At 37.4% G+C, this 20,748-nt stretch overlaps 5 protein-coding genes across 6 annotated transcripts; all 5 read right to left on the bottom strand.

Moving 5' to 3' along the window:
* Window positions 1–693: 693 nt before the first annotated feature.
* On the bottom strand, window positions 694–3,754 carry LOC127653813 (green-sensitive opsin-3-like). 2 transcript variants are annotated; one of them, XM_052140590.1, is made up of 6 exons: window positions 3,311–3,754; window positions 2,968–3,136; window positions 2,489–2,654; window positions 2,146–2,385; window positions 1,235–1,349; window positions 694–1,073 (listed from the first exon to the last, which is right to left on the bottom strand). In XM_052140590.1, exons 1-5 carry the CDS (start codon window positions 3,669–3,671, stop codon window positions 1,239–1,241), a joined length of 1,047 nt encoding a protein of 348 aa, XP_051996550.1. In that variant the 5' UTR covers window positions 3,672–3,754; the 3' UTR covers window positions 694–1,073; window positions 1,235–1,238. The 2 variants fall into 2 exon arrangements, with proteins under 2 accessions (XP_051996550.1, XP_051996549.1); XM_052140589.1 differs by having other exon boundaries at window positions 694–1,349.
* Window positions 3,755–8,020: 4,266 nt separating this feature from the next.
* Window positions 8,021–10,030, bottom strand: opn1mw3 (opsin 1 (cone pigments), medium-wave-sensitive, 3). Its single transcript, XM_052140599.1, has 5 exons — window positions 9,655–10,030; window positions 9,355–9,523; window positions 8,915–9,080; window positions 8,577–8,816; window positions 8,021–8,292 (listed from the first exon to the last, which is right to left on the bottom strand). The coding sequence occupies exons 1-5, from the start codon at window positions 10,013–10,015 to the stop codon at window positions 8,179–8,181; spliced, it is 1,050 nt and encodes a 349-aa protein (XP_051996559.1). The 5' UTR covers window positions 10,016–10,030; the 3' UTR covers window positions 8,021–8,178.
* A 1,940-nt stretch (window positions 10,031–11,970) lies between these two features.
* On the bottom strand, window positions 11,971–13,990 carry opn1mw2 (opsin 1 (cone pigments), medium-wave-sensitive, 2). The gene is made up of 5 exons (XM_052140602.1): window positions 13,618–13,990; window positions 13,366–13,534; window positions 13,009–13,174; window positions 12,694–12,933; window positions 11,971–12,084 (listed from the first exon to the last, which is right to left on the bottom strand). Exons 1-5 carry the CDS (start codon window positions 13,976–13,978, stop codon window positions 11,971–11,973), a joined length of 1,050 nt encoding a protein of 349 aa, XP_051996562.1. The 5' UTR covers window positions 13,979–13,990.
* Window positions 13,991–15,914: 1,924 nt separating this feature from the next.
* On the bottom strand, window positions 15,915–18,074 carry LOC127653815 (green-sensitive opsin-1). The gene is made up of 5 exons (XM_052140593.1): window positions 17,714–18,074; window positions 17,455–17,623; window positions 17,186–17,351; window positions 16,822–17,061; window positions 15,915–16,028 (listed from the first exon to the last, which is right to left on the bottom strand). Exons 1-5 carry the CDS (start codon window positions 18,072–18,074, stop codon window positions 15,915–15,917), a joined length of 1,050 nt encoding a protein of 349 aa, XP_051996553.1.
* Window positions 18,075–19,931: 1,857 nt separating this feature from the next.
* LOC127653821 (green-sensitive opsin-1-like) lies at window positions 19,932–20,510 on the bottom strand. Its single transcript, XM_052140600.1, has 2 exons — window positions 20,152–20,510; window positions 19,932–20,055 (listed from the first exon to the last, which is right to left on the bottom strand). The coding sequence occupies exons 1-2, from the start codon at window positions 20,508–20,510 to the stop codon at window positions 19,932–19,934; spliced, it is 483 nt and encodes a 160-aa protein (XP_051996560.1).
* Between the last annotated feature and the right edge of the window lie 238 nt (window positions 20,511–20,748).

The raw sequence follows: 20,748 nt of genomic DNA, 5'->3' as shown, positions 1-20,748 counted from the left end.
TTGAATGACTTAAAAGACCACGGAAGCATGAAAAATATACAAGGCTTGATTTGCACCAAGTGTTAAAACATTTGCCATGCCGGTGCTGATGGCCGGCCAACGTTCTATCAAGAGTGACCAAAAGTATAGTGAAATCAGTATATCAGCCTATGATGCTTGTCACATTTCAATTAATGCGGTTGACAATTTGTTGGACATTCTATAAGATGAGGTGGGAGCGTTCAAAATGCATTCAACAAAAAGCACGGCGGTGATCAAATCTGCCCTCGTGCCATCGGCTAGGTCTGCCTCCTCTCAGGACAGCTCTTGCAGGTTCATGACCTGATCCCTGAAGGGTGTCGTTGGAACAATGGGCACGTAGCCCGGTCGCGGTCTTAGGATTACGTGAGTGTCTGCCGGACCGAACTCCAGGAAAGTGCCGCTGGCGCGAGGGCAATTTAATGCAGCAATATAAATTTGAGCTGGCTGGGAAAAACTATTTGAGCTTTTGGGATTTGTAGGCCTTGTATATTTATGTAACAATCTCCTTTATATAGGGCCCTATATTGGTTTTTATAGAATTTATATTGACTAATTTAAATAAAAATTGGTCCTTTGGTCTGTTTAAATAAATATCAACTTCTGGAATGAGATGTGATATAATGAAATGAGTGTCATGTAATAAACAAAACCTATGCACACAGCTTTTCATGCAATTGTTTATTTATCTATGTCTCTCCACATTTATTTTATTATGTACAAAGTATATACAGTAAACAACCCCTAACATGAGCAGAGCTGCACATAAATGTCTGAACATCCATCACCATTTATCAGAAAAGTAAGCTCGCTTCTCACCATGAGAGAGAATCCAGTTAGTTTAAACACTTTAATTCTTTAGCCAGAGAAGCCAGGTGAACATTCAGCACCACAGTTAGCAAACACCTTGCTAATTGGCTTAAGAAGATATTTATCTTGTTGTGTCGTGGTCTCTGAAAAGTCAATGCAGTTCCAACTGCTGTCAGAACTTAATCTCGTAATCCTGTTAGAGTTAGTTGTAGTAGCGCTCAGTGAATTGCCTTACAGGACATCTACTGCAAGGTGCAATGAGGACAAGTTATGGAGAGATAAAAACAGACTTTTGTGAATAGAAAAATATGAATGTGCATAGTCAACAACTTTCATAATAGAAATGAGCGAAAATTATTTCCATGTCAAGAGTCGGTGGGAGAGACAGGTGTGTGGATAATGTTACGTTTTTAAGCTGGAGACACTGAGGACACCTCGGTTTTGCTTGTTGACACTGAGGACTCCTCGTCACCAAGAGGATTCTTTCCGCAGAAAAGAGTGGTCAGCATGCAACTCCGGAACTTAGGAAAAGACAGTGAAATAAGAGTACTACAATAAGGCACTGATTAATACATGCAGGATCCAAAATAAACCCTAAGAAGGTTTTGTATCCTGGAGGATACACACATTTTAGAGGCCAAGAAGAGGAACAATGAGAGAGTAAGCCAAATTTTTGTCAAAATTATTGAAAAGGGCATCCCTGCAAATAGCGAGGTAGTATTACTTTGTATTAAAAACTCTGGCATCAACTCACAATCTATATCTACAGTAAAAGTAACATGGCAGCATTTTTTCAAGACCGCAGCTGACCTCATGGAAAACAAATCGTTTCAATGTTATTGTTGGGAAATGGCAATTAATTTTCTGAGCTGTCTTTATATTCTTGCCCTTTTAAGGGTTATATTTTTTGCCACACCTGCCAATACCAAGGCCATAAATATTTCTTAACTGCAATGAAACTGCATTTTGCTAAATTGTTTTAAATGTATATTTGTATCACAATGACAATGATAGTATTTAGCTGTTTTCCTAGCTTATTCATTGCAACAGTGACTTTCCACTGACCTACAGGTAGTTAGGTGGTTAACATGTTTACAGTTCAGTTTTAACCATATAATGATGCCAATTGGCGAGTAATTCTGTTTTATTTATTTGTCAAAGCCAATATGTATCCACATTTGGCACTTCGGAAGGGTTAATTTTGGGCTGTGAACATATAAGGGTTTTGAGAAATAAATAAGTCGCTCACAAATTACACTCAGCAAGTCAGATGTTAGATATAAATAACCCTAAAGCACATGTTTGTCCTATGCATACTTGTTTGTTGAGCAGCACATAGATGATAGGGTTGAATATCGAGGAGCTCTTTGAAAAAAAGGCAGGAACAGCCATGAACTGGGCACTGAAAGCAGCTCCCTTATTGAAGAAAATCCAGGCTGCCACACTAGCATATGGGGTCCATGCCACCAAGAAACCCAAAACCATCAGAATGACCATTCTTGTCACTTCCTTCTCAGCCTTCTGGGTGGATGCTGAGTCCTGCTGTTGAGCTGCAGCCTGAATGCCGAGGGTATTTGGCATCATAAAGAGTGTGAAAAGATATTTGGAGTCAAAATGTAACATCATCATAGTGCTGTTTTAAATATGAAACCAATCTTACCGCTTTTACAGTGCACACAAGTCTTCCATATGTGAAGAATATTACTGTGACGGGAACAATAAAATGACACATGAACATGTATATAACATATGATTCATTGTTATATTCAGGGTTCAATGTGTAATAATCTGGTCCACATGAGCATTGCATTCCCTCAGGAATATACCTGTGAAAAAAGATCCTAGAGGTTAAAATATTTTCTCTACTTTGTGATATTTTTTTCAAGCAGGGTTAAACAACAAAGACAAGGCAAATGGATCTTGACCATCCCATTAGCAGAGTTAAATGAACAGATTATGTTATGTTAATTTTGTTCCATATAGCTCAAATGGTAGAGCATGGCACAAACAATGCCAATATCATGGGTTTGAATCTCAGGGAATGCACACTGATAAACTTTATAATTTGAAATCACTGTGGGTCACTTTGAATAAAATGTATATAATAATTTCAAAATGTAAATACGTGTTTTTACTAACCTGGACCACCCAACAAGTGGGGGAACAGCACAGCTAGCTGCCATTATCCAAGTAAAAGCAATTCCTCCCAATGCATGTGAATTCGTGAATTTGAAGCTACCCATGGGCTTGCAGACAACAATATATCTCTCGATGGCAAGCACCACCAGTGACCAAAGAGCAACTTGACCTGGAGAAATCAAAGGAGAGAAACTTTATTTAGATGTGCTAAGTAAATTATGTCTTTTAAAAAATGCTAACTATGTTTTTTGTTCACTCAACTATGATTGCATTTATGTGTTGGGGATTTAACTACAGTCTCTAGCCAATATGTGACTTTTTCTGTTTTAAATTTTAAACTTACCTCCAAGCGTTGCCATGAAGCCCTCAATAGCACATCCCATGGGTCCAAAAACAAAGTAGCCATTAACAGCTGAGGTAATTGTGATAGTAAATCCAAAGCAGACCATGATCATTCCAGCCACAGCCAGATTAACCAGAATGAAGTTTAATGGCTGTCTGAGTTTTTTGTGCTGAGCAGTAACTACCAGTGTCAAACCATTGATAGGGAAGCCAGTACAGATGAGAAAAAACATGTAAACTGCCAGTAGTTTGAATTGCCATGGTTCAGCCAAGTAGTACTGCTGGTACTCAAAAGGACTCCTCACAAGCCCTGTCCGATTGGACATAGGGATGTAGAAGTTTTTCCCCTCTGTGCCATTCATCTTTACTCTGAATAAGTTTATTAATTGGGTGGTGAGACAGCAAAGTAGGAAAGCAAATCTGAGCTCTATTGAGAAGCCAAAGAAATCACTGGTCACTTGTGATTCCTGTGGGGACTCTTGTGGTTTTATACCTTTCTGAGAGATTAACGGCAAGTAGCCAAATGTGATCAGGAAGGAAAGAAAAGAAGAAGCAGATTAAAGTCTGATCATTAACATTGTAAACAGATTTTGAGCATGTGCAACTTGCAAAAATCTAGCCATCCTTTGATAAAACCATGTCTGTGCAACTGCTTGACTTCTTAATCACCCTTTTGCTGTATATTATTCTTTTGTAAAACATGTACATTGACAGACTTTGTAAACTGTTGATATTGCTTTGATGCTGTATCTAGGATAACAAGACCAGCCTTTTATCCTATTGTAATGGCAGAATAATGTTTGCTATAGAAGGTGACAGAAGCTAATTTCATGTGTCATGAAATTATCAGGTACAGTCAACTTTATGTTAAGCATACTGTTTATACAGTATGTTTATTCATACTATATAGGCATGCATATGAGATGCTCGTTTAAGGTTGGGTGATCTTTGGTGAATCTGTGAAAGTGTAAGCTAAACTTGCAAGACTGTACTTCTGTATTAACAGGCTAATGAGTCATATTTAAAGACATGCATTCATCTGTTCATTTTACAGTAAAAAAGGGAAAATTAAAGGACATATTTTATCAGTTATATTGACAATTGTGGTATGGCTTAATTTGCAGGGACAAAGTACTGTAGGATTGGAATCTAGGTTTAAAAATTGTAAAAATTGTACTGTCACAGTATTTAAATTGTTACTTTAAAAATGATTGTACATAATTTTTTTAGTTGCATAATTTGATTTACTAATTAGGTAAATATTAATTTAACAGTAAATTACACACAAAACTATTACACATAACAAGATGTACTGTGAAAGATATGCATCTGTCAGAAAAATAATAATTGTCTTGTTGTACAGTAAGATATTTGTAATTGAGTAAATTCATAATTTATACAATCACAACTGATTAATTAAATAAAGATACCTAGGGATTTATCACAGTAGTGCCGAAACCGAGATATTTGGAGGAAGATACGCTACCATGGAGATCTCGCCCTTCGCCGAAATAATCAAGACCCTTGCTAGCATCCACCACACTCAACATGAGCCTCTGCTTGAGTTACGTCAGGAACAGGAGCAGCACATTCAGGCCCTCCTTCAAGCTCAAGTGGTCAATCTTCAGGTGCTTGAAAACGAGCCACCTTACATCGAGTCAGACGTAGTCCTGAACAACAACGCTTGCTGATATTTAGCGATTTCGGTCGCCAATTCACATTCGCCCAACAGCTCCATGACACCTGTTGCCAGTGGCTGCTGGTAGAGAAGCATGAACCTCAACCTCCCAAAACAGTGGAGAGAGATGGTCCCTGTGACTTTGGCGACAGTGGTTTCAGAGAGGGAGGCAATGCTGGATATGGGGGTAATAGAAGAATCCCACAGTGACTGGGCAAGCCCGGTTGTTCTGGTTCCTAAGAGCGACGGCTTGGTCTGGTTCAGTGTGGATTATAGAAAAGTCAATGCGATGTCTACATTTATATCCTGACTTCACTCTCCCCTTTATCTTACAGACGGACACATCGGACAGGGCGGTGGGAGCAGTACTGTTCCAGATGGCGGAGGGGGAACACCGTGCTGTACATTACTCGTAAGCTCTCGCTGAGGGAGACTAAGTACAGCACAGTTGAGAAGAAGTTATTGGCCATCAAGTGGGTGGTCCTCATCCTCTGGTACTATCTGTTGGGGCATGCTTTCATCCTCTGTTCGGACCATACCCCACTCCAGTGGCTCTATTGCATGAAGGATACCAACAAGCTGATCACCCATTGGTATCTAGCACTCCGGCCTTTTAAGTTCGAGGTGGTCCACCGGCCGGGGGGGGTGCAGATGGCTGTTGAGGATTTCCTCTCCAGAAATTGAGGGGGTAAGTGACAGGCCGGATGGTCCCCGGCCTGAGTCAGGTGATGGGGGTATGTGGTGATGTGGCCATGACTGAGTGATGTCTGTGGAGAGCGAGGCCAAGAGAGGAAGAGCAGTAAGGATTGACACCTGTAGAGAATTATCAGGAAAGATACACACAGTTGTGTTATGAATATGTTTATTGTTGCTCTGCTGAAAAGCAAATCTCTTTGTTAAACTGAAAAGTGTGGTTAATAAAGAAACTCATGTGGACTGTTCACCTGGCCCCCGCTTCCTTCTTCATGACTAAGCTAGGGATTTATCACACTACTTTAAGCAACAAGTGATGTTATGCTCTCATGAACCTTACAGCACAGCCCATCTTTTCACAGAATCAAAATTAGTGGCTAGTAAGCAGGTATTTATTAGTTATATTCTGTTTAAGATGGAGAACAGACACCAACAGAAAATAAAAAAAATATGTTTATTGCAAAAAACAAAGATTTGTATAATACTTTATCTGTCATATCTTATATTTAACTTACTCCATCCTTGAAATGACCAAAGTTTCAGGTGTGACTTCATCTGAACACTTTGAACGAAAGCTTTTGAAAACAAACAAACCAAACCATGAAACATTACTGGAGCTATACAATTATTTAATCCAGATTTCAATGCATGACCTTTCAGACATGGCTTGTTGAGAAATGTACAATTACTTTACAAAGTGATTAAAAAGATTTTTGCCTGAAAGATGATAAAATCTGTTGAAATATTCTGTACAGTTTGAAGGAGGGTTTCAAGCCATGTGTAGGGATCCGAATGTCATGGCGTATGGGGGTGATGAGCAAGTTAAAGCATACAGGGGTTAAAGGAATGATTTACCCAAAAATTTACATTGTCTCATCATTTACTCACCCTTATGCCATACCAGAATCTGTATTCAGCAGAATGCAAATAAAGATTTTTAGAAGAATATTTCAGCTCTGTGGGTCCTCACAATGCAAGTGAATGGTGGCCAGATCTCTGAATGACCAAATATCACATAAAGGAAGCATAAATGTAATCCATGTGACTCCATTAGTTAATTAATATCTGCAGGGGCCTTGCAGTTGTATTTAGGTTGAGATTAACCCAAGATATTATTCCTTTTTCGCTGTGCATCTTGCCATTGAAGTCTCTAGGTACCATCATGATTTCAAGCTCAGTTAAACTTCCTAGTGCTTGACTCACATGCAGAGTGCAAGATCTTAAAATCACGATCATGAAGGAGAATGCTGTCAAGGTTTATAGCGAAAAAGGAATTACATTTTGGTCTGTTCTCACCCAAAACCAATTGAATCACTTCTGAAGACATTAATTAAAACACTGGAGTCGTATGGATTACTTTATTGATGCCATTATGTGATATTTGGACCTTCAGAGATTTGGCCACCATTCACTTGTATCGTATGGAACAACAGAGCTTAGATATTCTTCTAAAAAATGTATTTGTGTTCAGCAGAAAAAATAAATTCTTACACATCTTGAATGGCATAAGAGTGAGAATTGAGAGAATTTTCTTTTTTGGGTGATCTATCCCTTCAACAACATATTTTGGAAAATATTTTGCCAAGTGGTCCATACCAAATGTATGCACAAAAGGTATAGGAATTACTGCTGCCAATATCAATAGAAGATTTACATAAACATCCTTTTAATTTAAATTTGGCTTACCTACTGCTTTCACGCCCTATGCAGTGCAGCAATTGATTAGTGAATTTACTCCTTTGCCTTTTGTGAAATCCAAAAAAGTAATTTGACAACCACTGTTTCTAATGGACCACTTGCCAAAATGTTGTCTAAGAAGAATTTATGATATTAGAGAGTGACATTAGAGAGTGCCCTGGGCTGCACATGTCTATATAGTATGGGAATGTGTGAGTGCAGTGTCCACAATAGTACAAAAATGTTGTCCTATTTGGTGCATTGAATAGTCATTGTGAGAGGTTGTTTTGAAATGTAATGAAAATTAAAATGTAATCTAGAACTACATGGATACTCTATCTTTTGATTTAAAAATACATTGTAGACAAGCAATGCTAATGTACAGTATGCAGTGCAGTCAATGTGTTCAGTCATAAACTGTATATGTGTGAACAAATAAAAGATTCAATCAATACACATAAATAATGAACAAAATAGGATCCAAGACCATTTTAATGCCATTATTTATTTCTATCCATCTTTGTCATTATTTACAAAATATATACAGTACAAGCTTTAGGTCAATTATATAAATTCCAGCCTCCCCTTACAAAAAGATAAAACACATTCTCTGTTCACAGATAACCCATTAAACCCTATAAGCTTTGCACGCATTTAATAAATGTAGTTGTCTTCTGAGATCCCAAGGTTCATAGTTTTATTGAACAAAACCAAATGAGATGCACTGATTCAAATAATTTTTTCTCTCTTTTTCTGATGCCCAGATTTATACTGTGTTCATTGACTAAAATACCATAATAATCCTTGAGGCGTTCAAAAGTCTATGCTGGAGATACTGAGGACACCTCTGTCTTGCTGGTGGACACAGTTGAGGACTCCTCATCTCCAAGAGGGTTCTTTCCACAGAAAAGAGTGGTCATCATGCAGTTCCGGAACTGTAAAGGACAATGCTTCATTTAGAAACCCTTCAGAAAAGGCCATCTTATAACAGCATTAATTTCCATGATAGTTCAGACCTGTCAGTTCTGGTTCAACCAGCATTATTGTTTTGGTTTAATGTGGTTGGCCAGGGATGTCTTGCTGGTTTAGCTATTTAAGAAGCCTGATAGCAAAACCAGCACACCAAAATCCAAACCACTAGATATGCTGGTGACCAGCACTGCTGGTCTTTTCAGGGGAAATAAGTTCAGGAATGGAAAAAGTCTAATTTTGGATTTACTTGTTTGTTGAGCAAGACATAGATGATGGGGTTGAATATTGAGGAGCTCTTTGAGAAAAAGGCAGGAACAGCCATGAACTGTGCACTGAAAGCAGCTCCCTTATTGAAGAAAATCCAGGCTGCCACACTAGCATAGGGGGTCCATGCCACCAAGAAACCCAAAACCATCAGGATGACCATTCTTGTCACTTCTTTCTCAGCCTTCTGGGTGGATGCCGAATCCTGCTGTTGAGCTGCAGCCTAAATTAAAGAGTAATAAGACCAGGGAAGACTTAATTTTAACATTTTAAGGGTTGAGAATTTAATGGAAATAAAGTGTTTGAGATGGCATTTCATACAGCCTTGACTGTGCAAACAAGACTCCCATAGGTGAAGAAGATTGTGGAGACTGGGAGTATAAAGTGACAGCAGAACATGTACACAACATATGATTCATTGTTGTACTCAGGATTCAGGGTGTAGTAGTCAGGTCCACAAGAGCACTGCATTCCCTCAGGAATATACCTGTTAAATATAAGCAATTGTTGTTTGAGTAGTCATAAAATTTGCCCTCTTTTATACTTCAGACATGTAAAAAAAAAAAACTAGGTGCATTCAGAAAATTGTGTACAGTCATAAAAAATAAAAAAAAGTCCAAAAGTTTCCAAAAATCCGAAAGTTCTAAATGTATCTGTAAAAATATACCCCAATGAGTATAAGAGATAAGAGATGTTTGTTATTATCACTTCTATACTACACTTAAGAGCACATTAATTGGATAACATCTTATTAAATCGACCTGGACCAGCCGAACAGAGGGGGAACTGCACATGCCAATGCCATTATCCATGTAAATGCAATTCCTGCCAAAGCGTGGTTGGTGGAGAATTTGAAACTACCCATTGGCTTGCAGACCACAATGTATCTCTCAATGGCCAGCACCACAAGTGACCAAAGGGAAATTTGACCTGTATAGCAAAACACACAAAAAAAAACAAGAGTTGAGTTGTCCTTTAAGCCATCTACACATTGGCTTAAAGAGTTCTACAAAGAAATCCATTATTATACAAATAAAAAAGAATATATTAGTATCATTCACCTCCAAGTGTGGCCATGAATCCCTCAATAGTGCAGCCAATTGGACCCAGAGCGAAGTAGCCTTGAATTGCAGTGTAGAAAGTGACAGTGAATCCAAAACAAACCATGATGGTGCCAGCTACAGCTAGGTTGACCAAAATGAAGTTGAGAGGTTGCCTTAGCTTTTTGTGTTGAGCTGTCACCACCAATGTAAGGCCATTGATGGGTAGACCAAAACAAATGAGGAAGAACATGTAGAGAGCAAGCATTTTGAACTGCCATGGCTCAGCTAAATAATACTGAGTATATTCGAAAGGACTCCTCACTAACCCTGTCCTGTTGGACATGGGAATGTAGAAGTTGTGTCCCTCTGTGCCGTTCATCACTATAGTGATCCAAACTAGGGATAGAGTTTTTCAGAGTTCAGCGATGCGAGGATGTAATCTTCTGCTGCAGTCCAGTTCGTGGCTCTCGCCAGCTCTTTATTTGCAAAGATGCAGCAGGAGTGGTTATATACGTATCCCTCTAAGACGCCTTATTAGGGATGATGCCAAGATGGGGAGGGTGTCACAATGTGGGATTTGAATGATAAGAGCAGACATAATCAGTTTTGTACTAATCACCCTGTAAAGCTTTGGAGTTTGAAACCATTTTTACTTTTAGGATCTTAAAAGACACAATACCATTTGACGTTAGAATGTGATCATTCACAATTTGTTTTTGTTTTTTTTGTTTTTTTTTTATGTTGCCCTTTCCTTTGTTGGTATGCCCTCAAACTGGCATAGACTCCATAAATTTATGTAAAACTTGATCCATATTTGATTTGGCCTGATTTGGGAAATCTGACCTTTCATACTAGAGTTAACAAGGTCAATGTTACAAATTTGATAATTCCCTTGGTTACCTAGAAAGCTTGGAATTTTTAATATTGTGCAGGTTTGTATTTTTATTAAACCTTATATTGCAGAATCTTAAATATTTCTTAATCATTTTAGACCAGAGCGTTTCTTTGTTGGTGTTGTTTCTTTATTATTATTTCATAGATTTTTTTTCTTTTGTATTTTTCATTATTTTCTGGTTATTTAAAATAAAATATTTAATCTTAGATTTCAATGTATTCTTAGACTTTTGAACCCAACTGTATATATTGCTGATGCTTTATAATTAATTTTATTATTAATTTGTTTTACTAATACCATCAATATAATGTAATATATTGTATAAACAATAAACATGAACATATTGATCACTTAAAATATTGTCAAAGAATAATAATTTAAAGAATTGAATGAATTATTCAAATCAATTAAAGAACCATTAAAAAATTAGAAGTGCACCAAACCCTAAAGAGACTGACAGACTTACTTTTAGTGGCATATACTTATCTTCTATTTAATGACATGAATACACTGAAAGGGGATTTCCTGTCAGTTTAAGACTCATAAACAGTCATCCCATATTTTATGTGCATTTGTTTGTGCTGGCTAGATTTTTCAAGGCCTTTATATTAATGCTAAACACACTTATTCAGAGATATTCAGTGACTACGTTAATAAAATATTAATAAAAGGGTGGGCATAGGTAATCGCTTAAAAAATAAGATGATGTGGTTTTAAAACAGTGGAGAATGTATATGTATGTACTGTATGTTGTATGTATGTACTGTTGAATGTGTAACATAATTTAGCAACATTTTGTGTTTGTAGGGCTCATAAATTAGACTCACACAAATCACATATCTTTTGAATGCATGTATTTATTATTGTACTTTTTTCATTATTTGTAGCATTTAGAAAATATATACAGAAAAGCTGGCAAAGTAGCCAAAAATTCAACAAAAATAAATAGATTATATTAATAGAATTATGCATAATGAATTTGCCTTGTAAATGTAGTTATATCACGTTTCTCTCTGAAATCTTGGATGGGTTCTGGCAATTTTGAGAGTGACCTGGGCCTGATGTTGTTTAGAAAAGAGGCTTATGTTTCGATTTAGTGGTGAACTATACCTTGTGTTCTGGAGCATGACTTGAGAGACACTGTGAACATCATGTAATAAGAATTGTCCCAACTAGTCTGCCCAAGGTTTGTATTGCCCTAGGGGGGGGGGTTACCTATCAGGGACACTTCTTAAAGTTGAAGACTTTTCAATAAACAATAAAATGTTTTTTAAACTCAAATGTTCCAAGGCAGAGAGGAAAAAGAGGAAAATGGCCCAGCTGAAAGATATTAATGGAGACATAACCTTTATAAAGACTGATCAGTGGAAATATATGTTTCTTCAAGACATTGGACTCAAGAACATGATTGATTGAGAAAACATAGTTGGCAAATATGTTTATGCAGGAGACACTGAGGACACCTCTGTTTTACTTGTTGACACAGATGAGGACTCCTCATCACCAAGAGGGCTCTTGCCGCAGAAAATTGTGTTTAGCATGCAGCTACGGAACTGGGGAATTGGAAAGAGGAATAGTTATAATAGCAATTTCATTGAACTAGTGTCTTTGGAATGCAGTCATTGTCTTCACAACATGGGAAGAGGCTTTACTTTTTTATGGTATTGAAATTTGTTCATTTATCACTGCAAAAAAAATAAGGATTTTTGTCTTGTTTCTAGTAAAAATATCTAAGCATTATTAAAACAAGGCAGATACATACATTCCCATCCCATCTTGTAACATTCAAGAAACTTCTAAAGATGCATTTCTTTCGTGAGCACTTTATCAAATCATACTAATGAACTAACTGTCCTTTTTATTCCTAAAAAAGAAAAGGAAATCTCTCTATATTTTTTCACCACAGTCTCTCACTTTCCTCCATACATCTACTTCTCTGAGCAATTTGAAACTTTGTATTGCAGCACTTTTCATGTTATTGCCTCCTTAGGACTCCTTTAAGAACAGATTTAGCCTTTTTCCTTATTTGTAAGTCACTTTGGATAAAATCATCTGCTAAATACTGATGAAAAAAATGACTTTTTGCAGTAATGGAGAGATATACTAGTGTGTGAGAAGACTTGGTAAATAATTTTGTAACTTGATATTGCACCATTGCTCACCTGTTTGTTAAGCAGCACATAGATGAAAGGATTAAACAAGGCTGAGGTCTTGGAAAAAAAGGCTGGAATAGTCATAGCTTGTGCAGAGAAGGCAGCTCCTCTGTTAAAAAAGATCCAGGCAGCAAAGCTAGCATAGGGAACCCAGGCCAGCAGGAAGCCCAAAACCATCAGAATGACCATACGTGTCACTTCCTTCTCAGCCTTCTGGGTGGAGGCTGAATCCTGCTGTTGTGCTGCTGCCTAAAAGGGGGGATTTGTTTTTTTTTAATATATGATTATATGTTTGTTTGCAAAACTATATGATAATTCACCCACCGCCTTGACTGTGCAAACCAGGCTTCCATATGTGAAAAAGATGGTTGTAACTGGAATGCAAAAGTGACAGCTGAACATATAGATGACATATGATTCGTTGTTGAATTCTGCGTTTAGTGTATAGTAATCGGGTCCGCAGGATGTTTGCATTCCCTCTGGGATATATCTGTATTAAAACAATGGAATAAGATTGTCAAAGCCCCCATCCCAAAAAAAAACATTTAACACTTTTGTTGTGATATTGGAGTGTACATTAACCACTGATCAGTTTTGTTTGTTAATAACTTTTTAATCACAAAGGAATTTTCAGTGACTAATCCAGTGATTAAAAGTCTTCTATGAGCAGGGCCGAATTACCTTGACCAACCCAAAAGTGGGGGCACTGCACAGCTGCTGGCCATGATCCATGTGAAGGCAATACCAGCTATCGCATGGTTTGAAGAGAATTTGAAGCTCCCCATTGGCTTGCAGACCACAATATACCTCTCAACTGCCAACACCACCAGAGACCAAAGAGAAACCTGACCTGTAGACAGAAATGAAAAGGAATCACAACACAGAACCCCAACCAGCAAAGTTGACATCCTATTTATGCAGAACTCTTCTTACCTCCAAGTGTAGCAAAGAAGCCTTCAATGGCACAACCTGTTGGCCCCAGTGCCATGTAACCAACAAGGGAGCAGTAGAACGAAACAGTGAATCCACAGATGGCCATTATTGTTCCAGCGAAAGCCAGGTTTACCAGGATGAAATTAAGAGGTTGCCTCAACTTTTTGTGCTGAGCTGTGACCACCAGTGTGAGACCATTGATTGGTAGCCCAAAGCAAATGAGAAAAAACATATAAAGAGCAAGCACCTTAAATTTCCATGGCTCTGCCAGGTAATACTGAGTATAGTCATAAGGACTCCTCACTAACCCTGTCCTATTGGACATGGGAATGTAAAAGTTGTTTCCTTCAGTGCCGTTCATCCTGCTGTCGAAGAGCAACCTGCTGAGCCGAGAGTAGAGGTCAAGAGCCCTTTCAAGTTTGCCAAGAGTCCACCAGCAAGAGTGTACTCCACCGAAAGATAGGTGTCTGCTTTTATTCCACTAGAAGAGTTCCCATGTAAAAAGGCTGTCATCATTAAGACGATTTGGCGGACATCAGACTTCATAACCAACTGGAACACATCAACTTGGCTCATTACCAGCTTTAATATGATATCCATCCCCTACATGGGGGATTAGGTTTAAAATCTTCAAGCGTGTAATCTTTCTTGTAAGTCGGAGTCAGAGAGATAATCCAGTGGAGTGGGTCCATATTGACATGCTCCTTACTGTATGCACACTTGAAGTCTGGAAATGTCATGAGTAAGCAGGACTAAAAAACATTTATACTCATGTATTCTTATGTTCTTATAGAATGCACAGTATAAGGAAAATTTCATCTCAAGGGTGACTTCAGTTGGCTCCCAAAGTTATGTGAAGTGAACTGCTTTTATTTTACAATGTATTGAATGGGTCGAGTTAATAAAGGAAGGAAAACTGACCACAAGAACTGAGTTACAACTCATTTGATTTTAACTTGCATAGATTGCAGGTGCTTTCTTTATCAAAGTAATTAACAGGTGGGTGAACATATTGTATGAGTGATATACTAGGAGGATTGCCCGGAAGATTACAATAAACTACTATTCAGCCAGACCTGAAATGGCAAAAAGAACTTGAGTGCAAAGTGCAAGAACATTACAACAATTGTTAGTATAGTTCAAATTCTCTCCAGGAACTAAATATCAATAACATTAGACAAATCATGTCAATGACAAAGTAATACACAAAATATTAGTGTGAATGAAAGTTGTGCAAGTGCACAACAAATGTGACTCTACTGCTAGTTAGTGGAAGAAGAAATTTTAATGGACTATTGCTACATGAAATAATTTTTGACATGCTCCAGTATTTTGAGGCATTGTGACCCAGAAACACATTTTGAGTTTCTACTCCAAAATGAGATATAATACATTTTAAATTTAATTTCAATCTTTTTAATTTAGTGCATAAAATGCAATATGTGTTTCTGATTTAAAGTGTTTCAAAATGACGGAGCAGGTCACATTTGTTCTTATCTGTTACAAATGGATATTTTCCAAGAGCTTATGAATATAAGATTTATAACGTTTAAAACTAATCAACCTGTTTTGGGAATTACTAAGTATATACATACGTATACTAAAATTCCTCAAGTGGAGTATATATATTTTTGCAGGACAGTTCCTCATCCAGCGGTATATAGGACAGATAAATATTACTTTATTATATGGGGTAAAATACATTTTTATTGTGTGCTGGATGAACACATAAGATTAAGTTCTGCCGAAAATCTTAGACAAACATCAAGACAATAAAACAGAAATTCTTAATGCATGCTTTTATTTAAATAGACTAAGTAAACTTTTTATAAAATATTTACAGACACTGACCTCATTAAGTCAGAAAAGAATTGCAGACAATATGTTGAAATAAAAATAAAGACCTTGGTCAAACCATAAAACATTAAAGAAATGCAATTATTGGTCCATTGGTGTATGGGATATTGTGCAGAGCACTTTCCAAGTGAGTTAAACATATAATGTAGGTGCTGCAGAAATTTCCAAAACCTAAAAACTAGCAAATCAGAGGAGCAGTCTATAAATCCTTGCTTAAAATAAGTATAATAATAAACTTTTTTTTTCATTAATTTAAGTCCTTATGATATATTGATTAATTGCAGTAAATATGGAAAGTTGGTGGTCTTGAAAACATTTTACATAACAAGTTACAGATGTAACAGAGCCAATTAGTAACGGTAAGTGCAAAGTTGTAAGTCTGTGAACTTAGAGTCCCATTTCTTTGAAATAGCAAGGATTAGGCAGTTTGGAGGATTGACCTATGCAGGAGACACAGAAGACACCTCCGTTTTGCTTGTTGACACAGATGAGGACTCCTCATCACCAAGAGGGCTCTTGCCACAGAACAGGGTGTTCAGCATGCAGCTACGGAACTGAGGAATTGGAAAGAATACAGCTACAGTTAAAATTGCAATTTTATCAAACTGATGTCTTTGGAGTTCACAGGGGTGAAAGGGGAAAGAAATAGTATGAGATACTGAGTGCATTCCATATACTTCAGGTGCAAAGTAAATAATTATAATTAAAACAAATTTGCATTATCTAAGCCACATCCACACTAATACCTTTACGCTTGAAAAAGCATCGATTATGCTACGTTTTCACCTCATCCACACTGGAATGGAAACTTTAAAAAAATGCTCTCTAATAATGCATAATTTGAAAGAAGATGAGGTTTGGAAATAGAAAACTGAGTTTACAACCATAAACGTATTAGTGTGGATGTGGCCACAGTCTTTCACAGCCCACATCCACACTAATCCATTTTCATTTGAAAACTCTTTCTTACGTTTTCTAACATTATTCCAAAGTATTTGGTAATGGAGAGCATTTTCGAAATGTGTAGTTTTCAGTGAAGGAAACTGCCATTCTAGTGTGGATGAGAAGCATAGCAAAATTAATGAGTTTTCAAATAAAACAATTGTCATTGTGTACATGGACATTTTGTTCTAAATTAAGTTCTAAATATTCTAAATCCTTTAGTTCTAAATTTCTAAAACATTAAGCATCAGTATATTTCAGTGCATCCGAAATCTGAGAAAACAATCCAACAAAGTTAAAGTCTCTAGGTTTTTATTTAAAACTTCTTATACCCTTTCTTCAGGTCATCTGTGATCATTCAAAAATATTTACAATAACTATATGTTAAATGGGTATATTACTCACCTGTTTGTTGAGCATCACATAGATGAAAGGGTTAAATAGGGCTGAGGTCTTGGAGAAAAAGGCTGGCACTGCCAGAGCTTGTGCAGAGAAGGCAGCCCCCCTATTGAAAAATATCCAGGCAGCAAAGCTAGCATAGGGAACCCAAGCCAGCAGGAAGCCCAAAACCATCAGGATGACCATACGTGTCACTTCCTTTTCTGCCTTCTGGGTGGAGGCTGAATCCTGCTGTTGGGCAGCTGCCTGAAGAATTTGGAAAAATAATCAGTTTGGAGGCTCATAATTTCTGGTTCTTTTGACCATAAAGTAATTACCTTAATAAAGGTATTGTGTGTTTGTGATTATCACAATTTGAAAGTGTACATACAGCCTTTACTGTGCAGACCAGACTGCCATAGGTAAAGAAAATTGTGGTTACAGGTATGCAGAAATGGCAGCTGAACATGTAAATGACATAAGATTCATTATTATATTCTGGATTCAGAGTGTAGTAATCCGGTCCACATGATGTCTGCATCCCCTCTGGAATATACCTAAGTACAGAAATACAAGCTGAGCATTGATACTTGGAATCAGTAAGTATATCAATGTAAACTTCAAATCTCTTCAAATCTCCTGATCACTGAGTGCAATTACCTGGACCATCCCAAAAGTGGGGGTACTGCACAGCTGCAAGCCATGATCCATGTGAAGGCAATGCCTGCTATTGCATGGTTCGAAGAGAATTTGAAGCTCCCCATTGGCTTACACACCACAATGTACCTCTCAACTGCCAGCACCACCAGTGACCAAAGAGACACTTGACCTATTGACAGAAATTAGAAGTTAAAGCATCCATTGGCAAGCACTGATTTAGAACAGAATCCAAACATTGGCAGTTGTAAGTATTCCTTACCTCCAACTGTTGCAAAAAAACCCTCCATTACACACGCAAGGGGACCTAGAGCCATGTAGCCCACAAGTGAGCAGTAGAAAGAAACCGTAAATCCAAAGATGACCATAATTGTGCCAGCAAAAGCCAAGTTGACTAAAATGTAGTTGAGTGGCTGTCGAAGTTTCTTATGTTGAGCTGTTACCATCAAAGTCAGAGCATTGATAGGCAATCCAAAAATAATCAGCACAAACATGTAAAAAGCCAAAGCCTTGAATTTCCATGGTTCTGCTAAATAGTACTGGGTATATTCGAAAGGATTTCTCACAAGCCCTGTCCTGTTTGACATAGGAATGTAGAAGTTGTTGCCCTCAGTCCCATTCATTGTGCCCTTGTTTTGAGTATATCTAAAATAAATCTGCCTGGATGATATGAACCACTTCTAACTTAAGAGATAGCCAACCCCAAGTGTGCAACCACCAACATTGGCGTGCTTATATACTATTCTAAGGAGACTTTAACTGGAATTGGGTGTCACCAGTAAGATGATTTAGCCAAGATCAAGGTTCTTAATAGCACAAACTGGACCATGGTCCCTCCCTTTAGGTATGATATCCATCTCTTCCTACAAGGATTAGTAAGTTTTTAGCTTTGCGCAACTGATAAGCAGCATCCTAAGCACCTAGCTGAGAGATAAGCTGAAAGTCAGATTGTGCTCACATTGATTTGACCATCTCATGCATGTTCTGTCTATCTCAACATAACCATAGCTACAAGTCTACATACATTGGACTACACTGTTTAAAGTACAAAGGTGATCCATTATATGCTCTTAGCATTATATAAATTACAATTTAGTTGGGGAAAAAATACAGCTTGAGATTTTACCGCATGTAACTATGTTCATGAACCAACACAACTATTTTTCGGAAATGGTAACAAGAACATTGGTTGCAGAATGGTCTTTGCCACAAACATGCTTAAGCTTCACTTACTGAAATGTAAATGGATTCAGTTGATAGTTTGTGTGGCAACATGTAATTATCTTGTTGGTACATAAATTATAAGAGGATTATGAAGAAGACTTTTTTGCTGAATAACTTGTATTTATCAAGCAACATACTGTTTAACCTAGCCAACATCATGTCAAAGCCATTTTAAAAGTTAAGAGAAAGAAAAAAGGAGAGTTTAATGTTTGTTTTGTGCATATGCATTTATTTATAGATATCTGGTTAATTCAAGTATTCAAATAATTTACAGAAGTATATGTGACAGGCAGCAAAATAGCTAATCTTACGTGAATACAAAAATAAAACTTCTTAACATCCATCAGAAGAAAGTTGTTAACCTCAAGAAAAGGTACTGATGAACAGTGGACAGCGTCCTGTTAGTTTACAGTGTCCAGTTATTTTCAAATGTTCCCAGACAAATAGAATGCAATAATCTGTATATCTTTGAAGTTGATTTGAAGTCAAAACACTTCTTATTGAACAAGAATGTAAAATGTGTGTGTGTGGGGTGGGGTGGGGGGTGGTGTACATATGCCAAACAAAATGTTCGACGATCGCAATGTTGATGAGAAAATGTTATGAAGTTTGAAATTTATTGAAGCGAGATTAGACAAATAGCAAGACATTGCATGAATAAAACTTGAAGAGTGACTATGCACAGTGTTGCAACAAGTTTTGGCACATTTATGCTGGAGAAACTGAGGACGCTTCTGTTTTACTTGTGGACACAGTTGAGGACTGCTCATCTCCAAGAGGGTGGTCAGCATACTGCTACAGAACTGGAAAGAAACATTAAACATTTGAGTAATAGATTTGCACCTACAAACACAAACAAGAAAGGATATCATAATTTTATGCTGGTATTATGAATAGCCTTCAGGGTCACACTTTAAATTACTGTGTTACTGTATATTTATAAAAGTACTGATAATACTACCAAATGTGTGATATTTCTATTTATGTATTTATTTGAAGATCATCTTCTAACTGAACAATGATATGTTCAATTTGCAGGCAAAATAGAAACACTGAAATGTAGAGTGGTATTGGATTCATCTACCATGAAGTAAAGAGCTCCCAATATTAACAATATAATTTTATCATATTTCTCAAGGTTCAAGGGCAATCCAAATATCTGCAATTACATTGGCTATAAACAAATTCCCATTGCCCAAACAGGTTTATCTGGACCAGCCCACCAGTGGGGGCATGGCACAGCTACAGGCCATGACCTATGTGAAAACAGTGCCTGCTATTGCATGGTTTGAAGAGAATTTGAAGCTCTCCATTGGCTTGCAGACCACAATGTACCTCTTAATAGCGAGCACCACCAGAGACCAAAGAGAAACCTGACCAATTATCGCAGCAGAAGAGAGTCAATTTAAGATTGTATTGCTTTGCACAATTCTGGATTGTGGACTGAAATTTATAAAAAAAAAAATTCCCTTACCTCCAGGTGTTGCAAATAATCTCTCCATCATGCAACCAAGAGGTCCCAATGCCATATAGCCAACCAACGAGCAGTAGAAAGAAACAGTGAATCCAAAGATTACCATAATTGTGCCAGTAAAAGCAAAGTTGACCAAAATAAAATTGAGAGGCTGTCGAAGTTTCTTGTGTTGAGCTGTGACCACCAATGTCAGCCCATTGATTGGTAAACCAAAAACAATCAGTAGAAACATGTAGATGCCCATAGCCTTGAATTTCCATGGTTGTGCTAAATAGTACTGTGTGTACTCAAAAGGGTTCCTGACAAGCCCTGTCCTGTTGGACATGGGGATGTAAAACCTTTCACCCTCTGTGCCATTCATCTTCAATCAGAAGTTTAAGCTAACACCAGAAGAGTCCAAGTTCCAGTACGACAAGGTAAGTCACAACCTTCATCTGCATCCTTATATACTGTTCCCAGTAGAAGGCATGGGGGTTTGAGTGGGGCTTTCTTGTAACTTGTAGGGAGTTCCAAGATTTGTCTTCAATCTTAAAAACGATATTAACCTAACCTATAGGTGAAACCTTATTTTTTTATATTATATCCATCTCTTTCTGCTG

The sequence above is a fragment of the Xyrauchen texanus genome, chromosome 13 (genome assembly GCF_025860055.1).
Source record: "Xyrauchen texanus isolate HMW12.3.18 chromosome 13, RBS_HiC_50CHRs, whole genome shotgun sequence".
Lineage (NCBI taxonomy): Eukaryota > Metazoa > Chordata > Actinopteri > Cypriniformes > Catostomidae > Xyrauchen > Xyrauchen texanus.
Note: the sequence above shows the minus strand (reverse complement) of the source record. Positions and strands in the feature narration are given on the sequence as shown.

Bases quoted from the DNA above. Each gene is read 5' to 3' on its own strand.
- LOC127653821 (XM_052140600.1), bottom strand. From the start codon at position 20,510: ATGAATGGCACAGAGGGTGAAAGGTTTTACATCCCCATGTCCAACAGG. The intron at 20,056-20,151 runs AGGTAAGGGAAT...TGCTGCGATAAT, and splicing joins AGATTATTTGCAACACCTGG to TGGTCAGGTTTCTCTTTGGT.
- opn1mw3 (XM_052140599.1), bottom strand. From the start codon at position 10,015: ATGAACGGCACAGAGGGACACAACTTCTACATTCCCATGTCCAACAGG. The intron at 9,524-9,654 runs GTGAATGATACT...TTTGCTATACAG, and splicing joins ATTCATGGCCACACTTGGAG to GTCAAATTTCCCTTTGGTCA. The intron at 9,081-9,354 runs GTCGATTTAATA...TATATTTAACAG, and splicing joins CCTCTGTTCGGCTGGTCCAG to GTATATTCCTGAGGGAATGC.
- LOC127653813 (XM_052140589.1), bottom strand. From the start codon at position 3,671: ATGAATGGCACAGAGGGGAAAAACTTCTACATCCCTATGTCCAATCGG. The intron at 3,137-3,310 runs GTAAGTTTAAAA...TGATTTCTCCAG, and splicing joins CTTCATGGCAACGCTTGGAG to GTCAAGTTGCTCTTTGGTCA. The intron at 1,350-2,145 runs GTATGCATAGGA...TCTTTTCCTAAG, and splicing joins ATGTGCTGCTCAACAAACAA to TTCCGGAGTTGCATGCTGAC.
- LOC127653815 (XM_052140593.1), bottom strand. From the start codon at position 18,074: ATGAATGGGACTGAGGGCAACAACTTCTACATTCCTATGTCAAACAGG. The intron at 17,352-17,454 runs GTAATTGCACTC...TTCTGTACTTAG, and splicing joins CCACTTTTGGGATGGTCCAG to GTATATTCCAGAGGGGATGC. The intron at 16,029-16,821 runs GTGAGTAATATA...CCAATTCCTCAG, and splicing joins ATGTGATGCTCAACAAACAG to TTCCGTAGCTGCATGCTGAA.
- opn1mw2 (XM_052140602.1), bottom strand. From the start codon at position 13,978: ATGAACGGCACTGAAGGAAACAACTTTTACATTCCCATGTCCAATAGG. The intron at 12,934-13,008 runs GTGGGTGAATTA...CCCCCCTTTTAG, and splicing joins TGGTTTGCACAGTCAAGGCG to GCAGCAGCACAACAGCAGGA. The intron at 12,085-12,693 runs GTGAGCAATGGT...CCAATTCCCCAG, and splicing joins ATGTGCTGCTTAACAAACAG to TTCCGTAGCTGCATGCTAAA.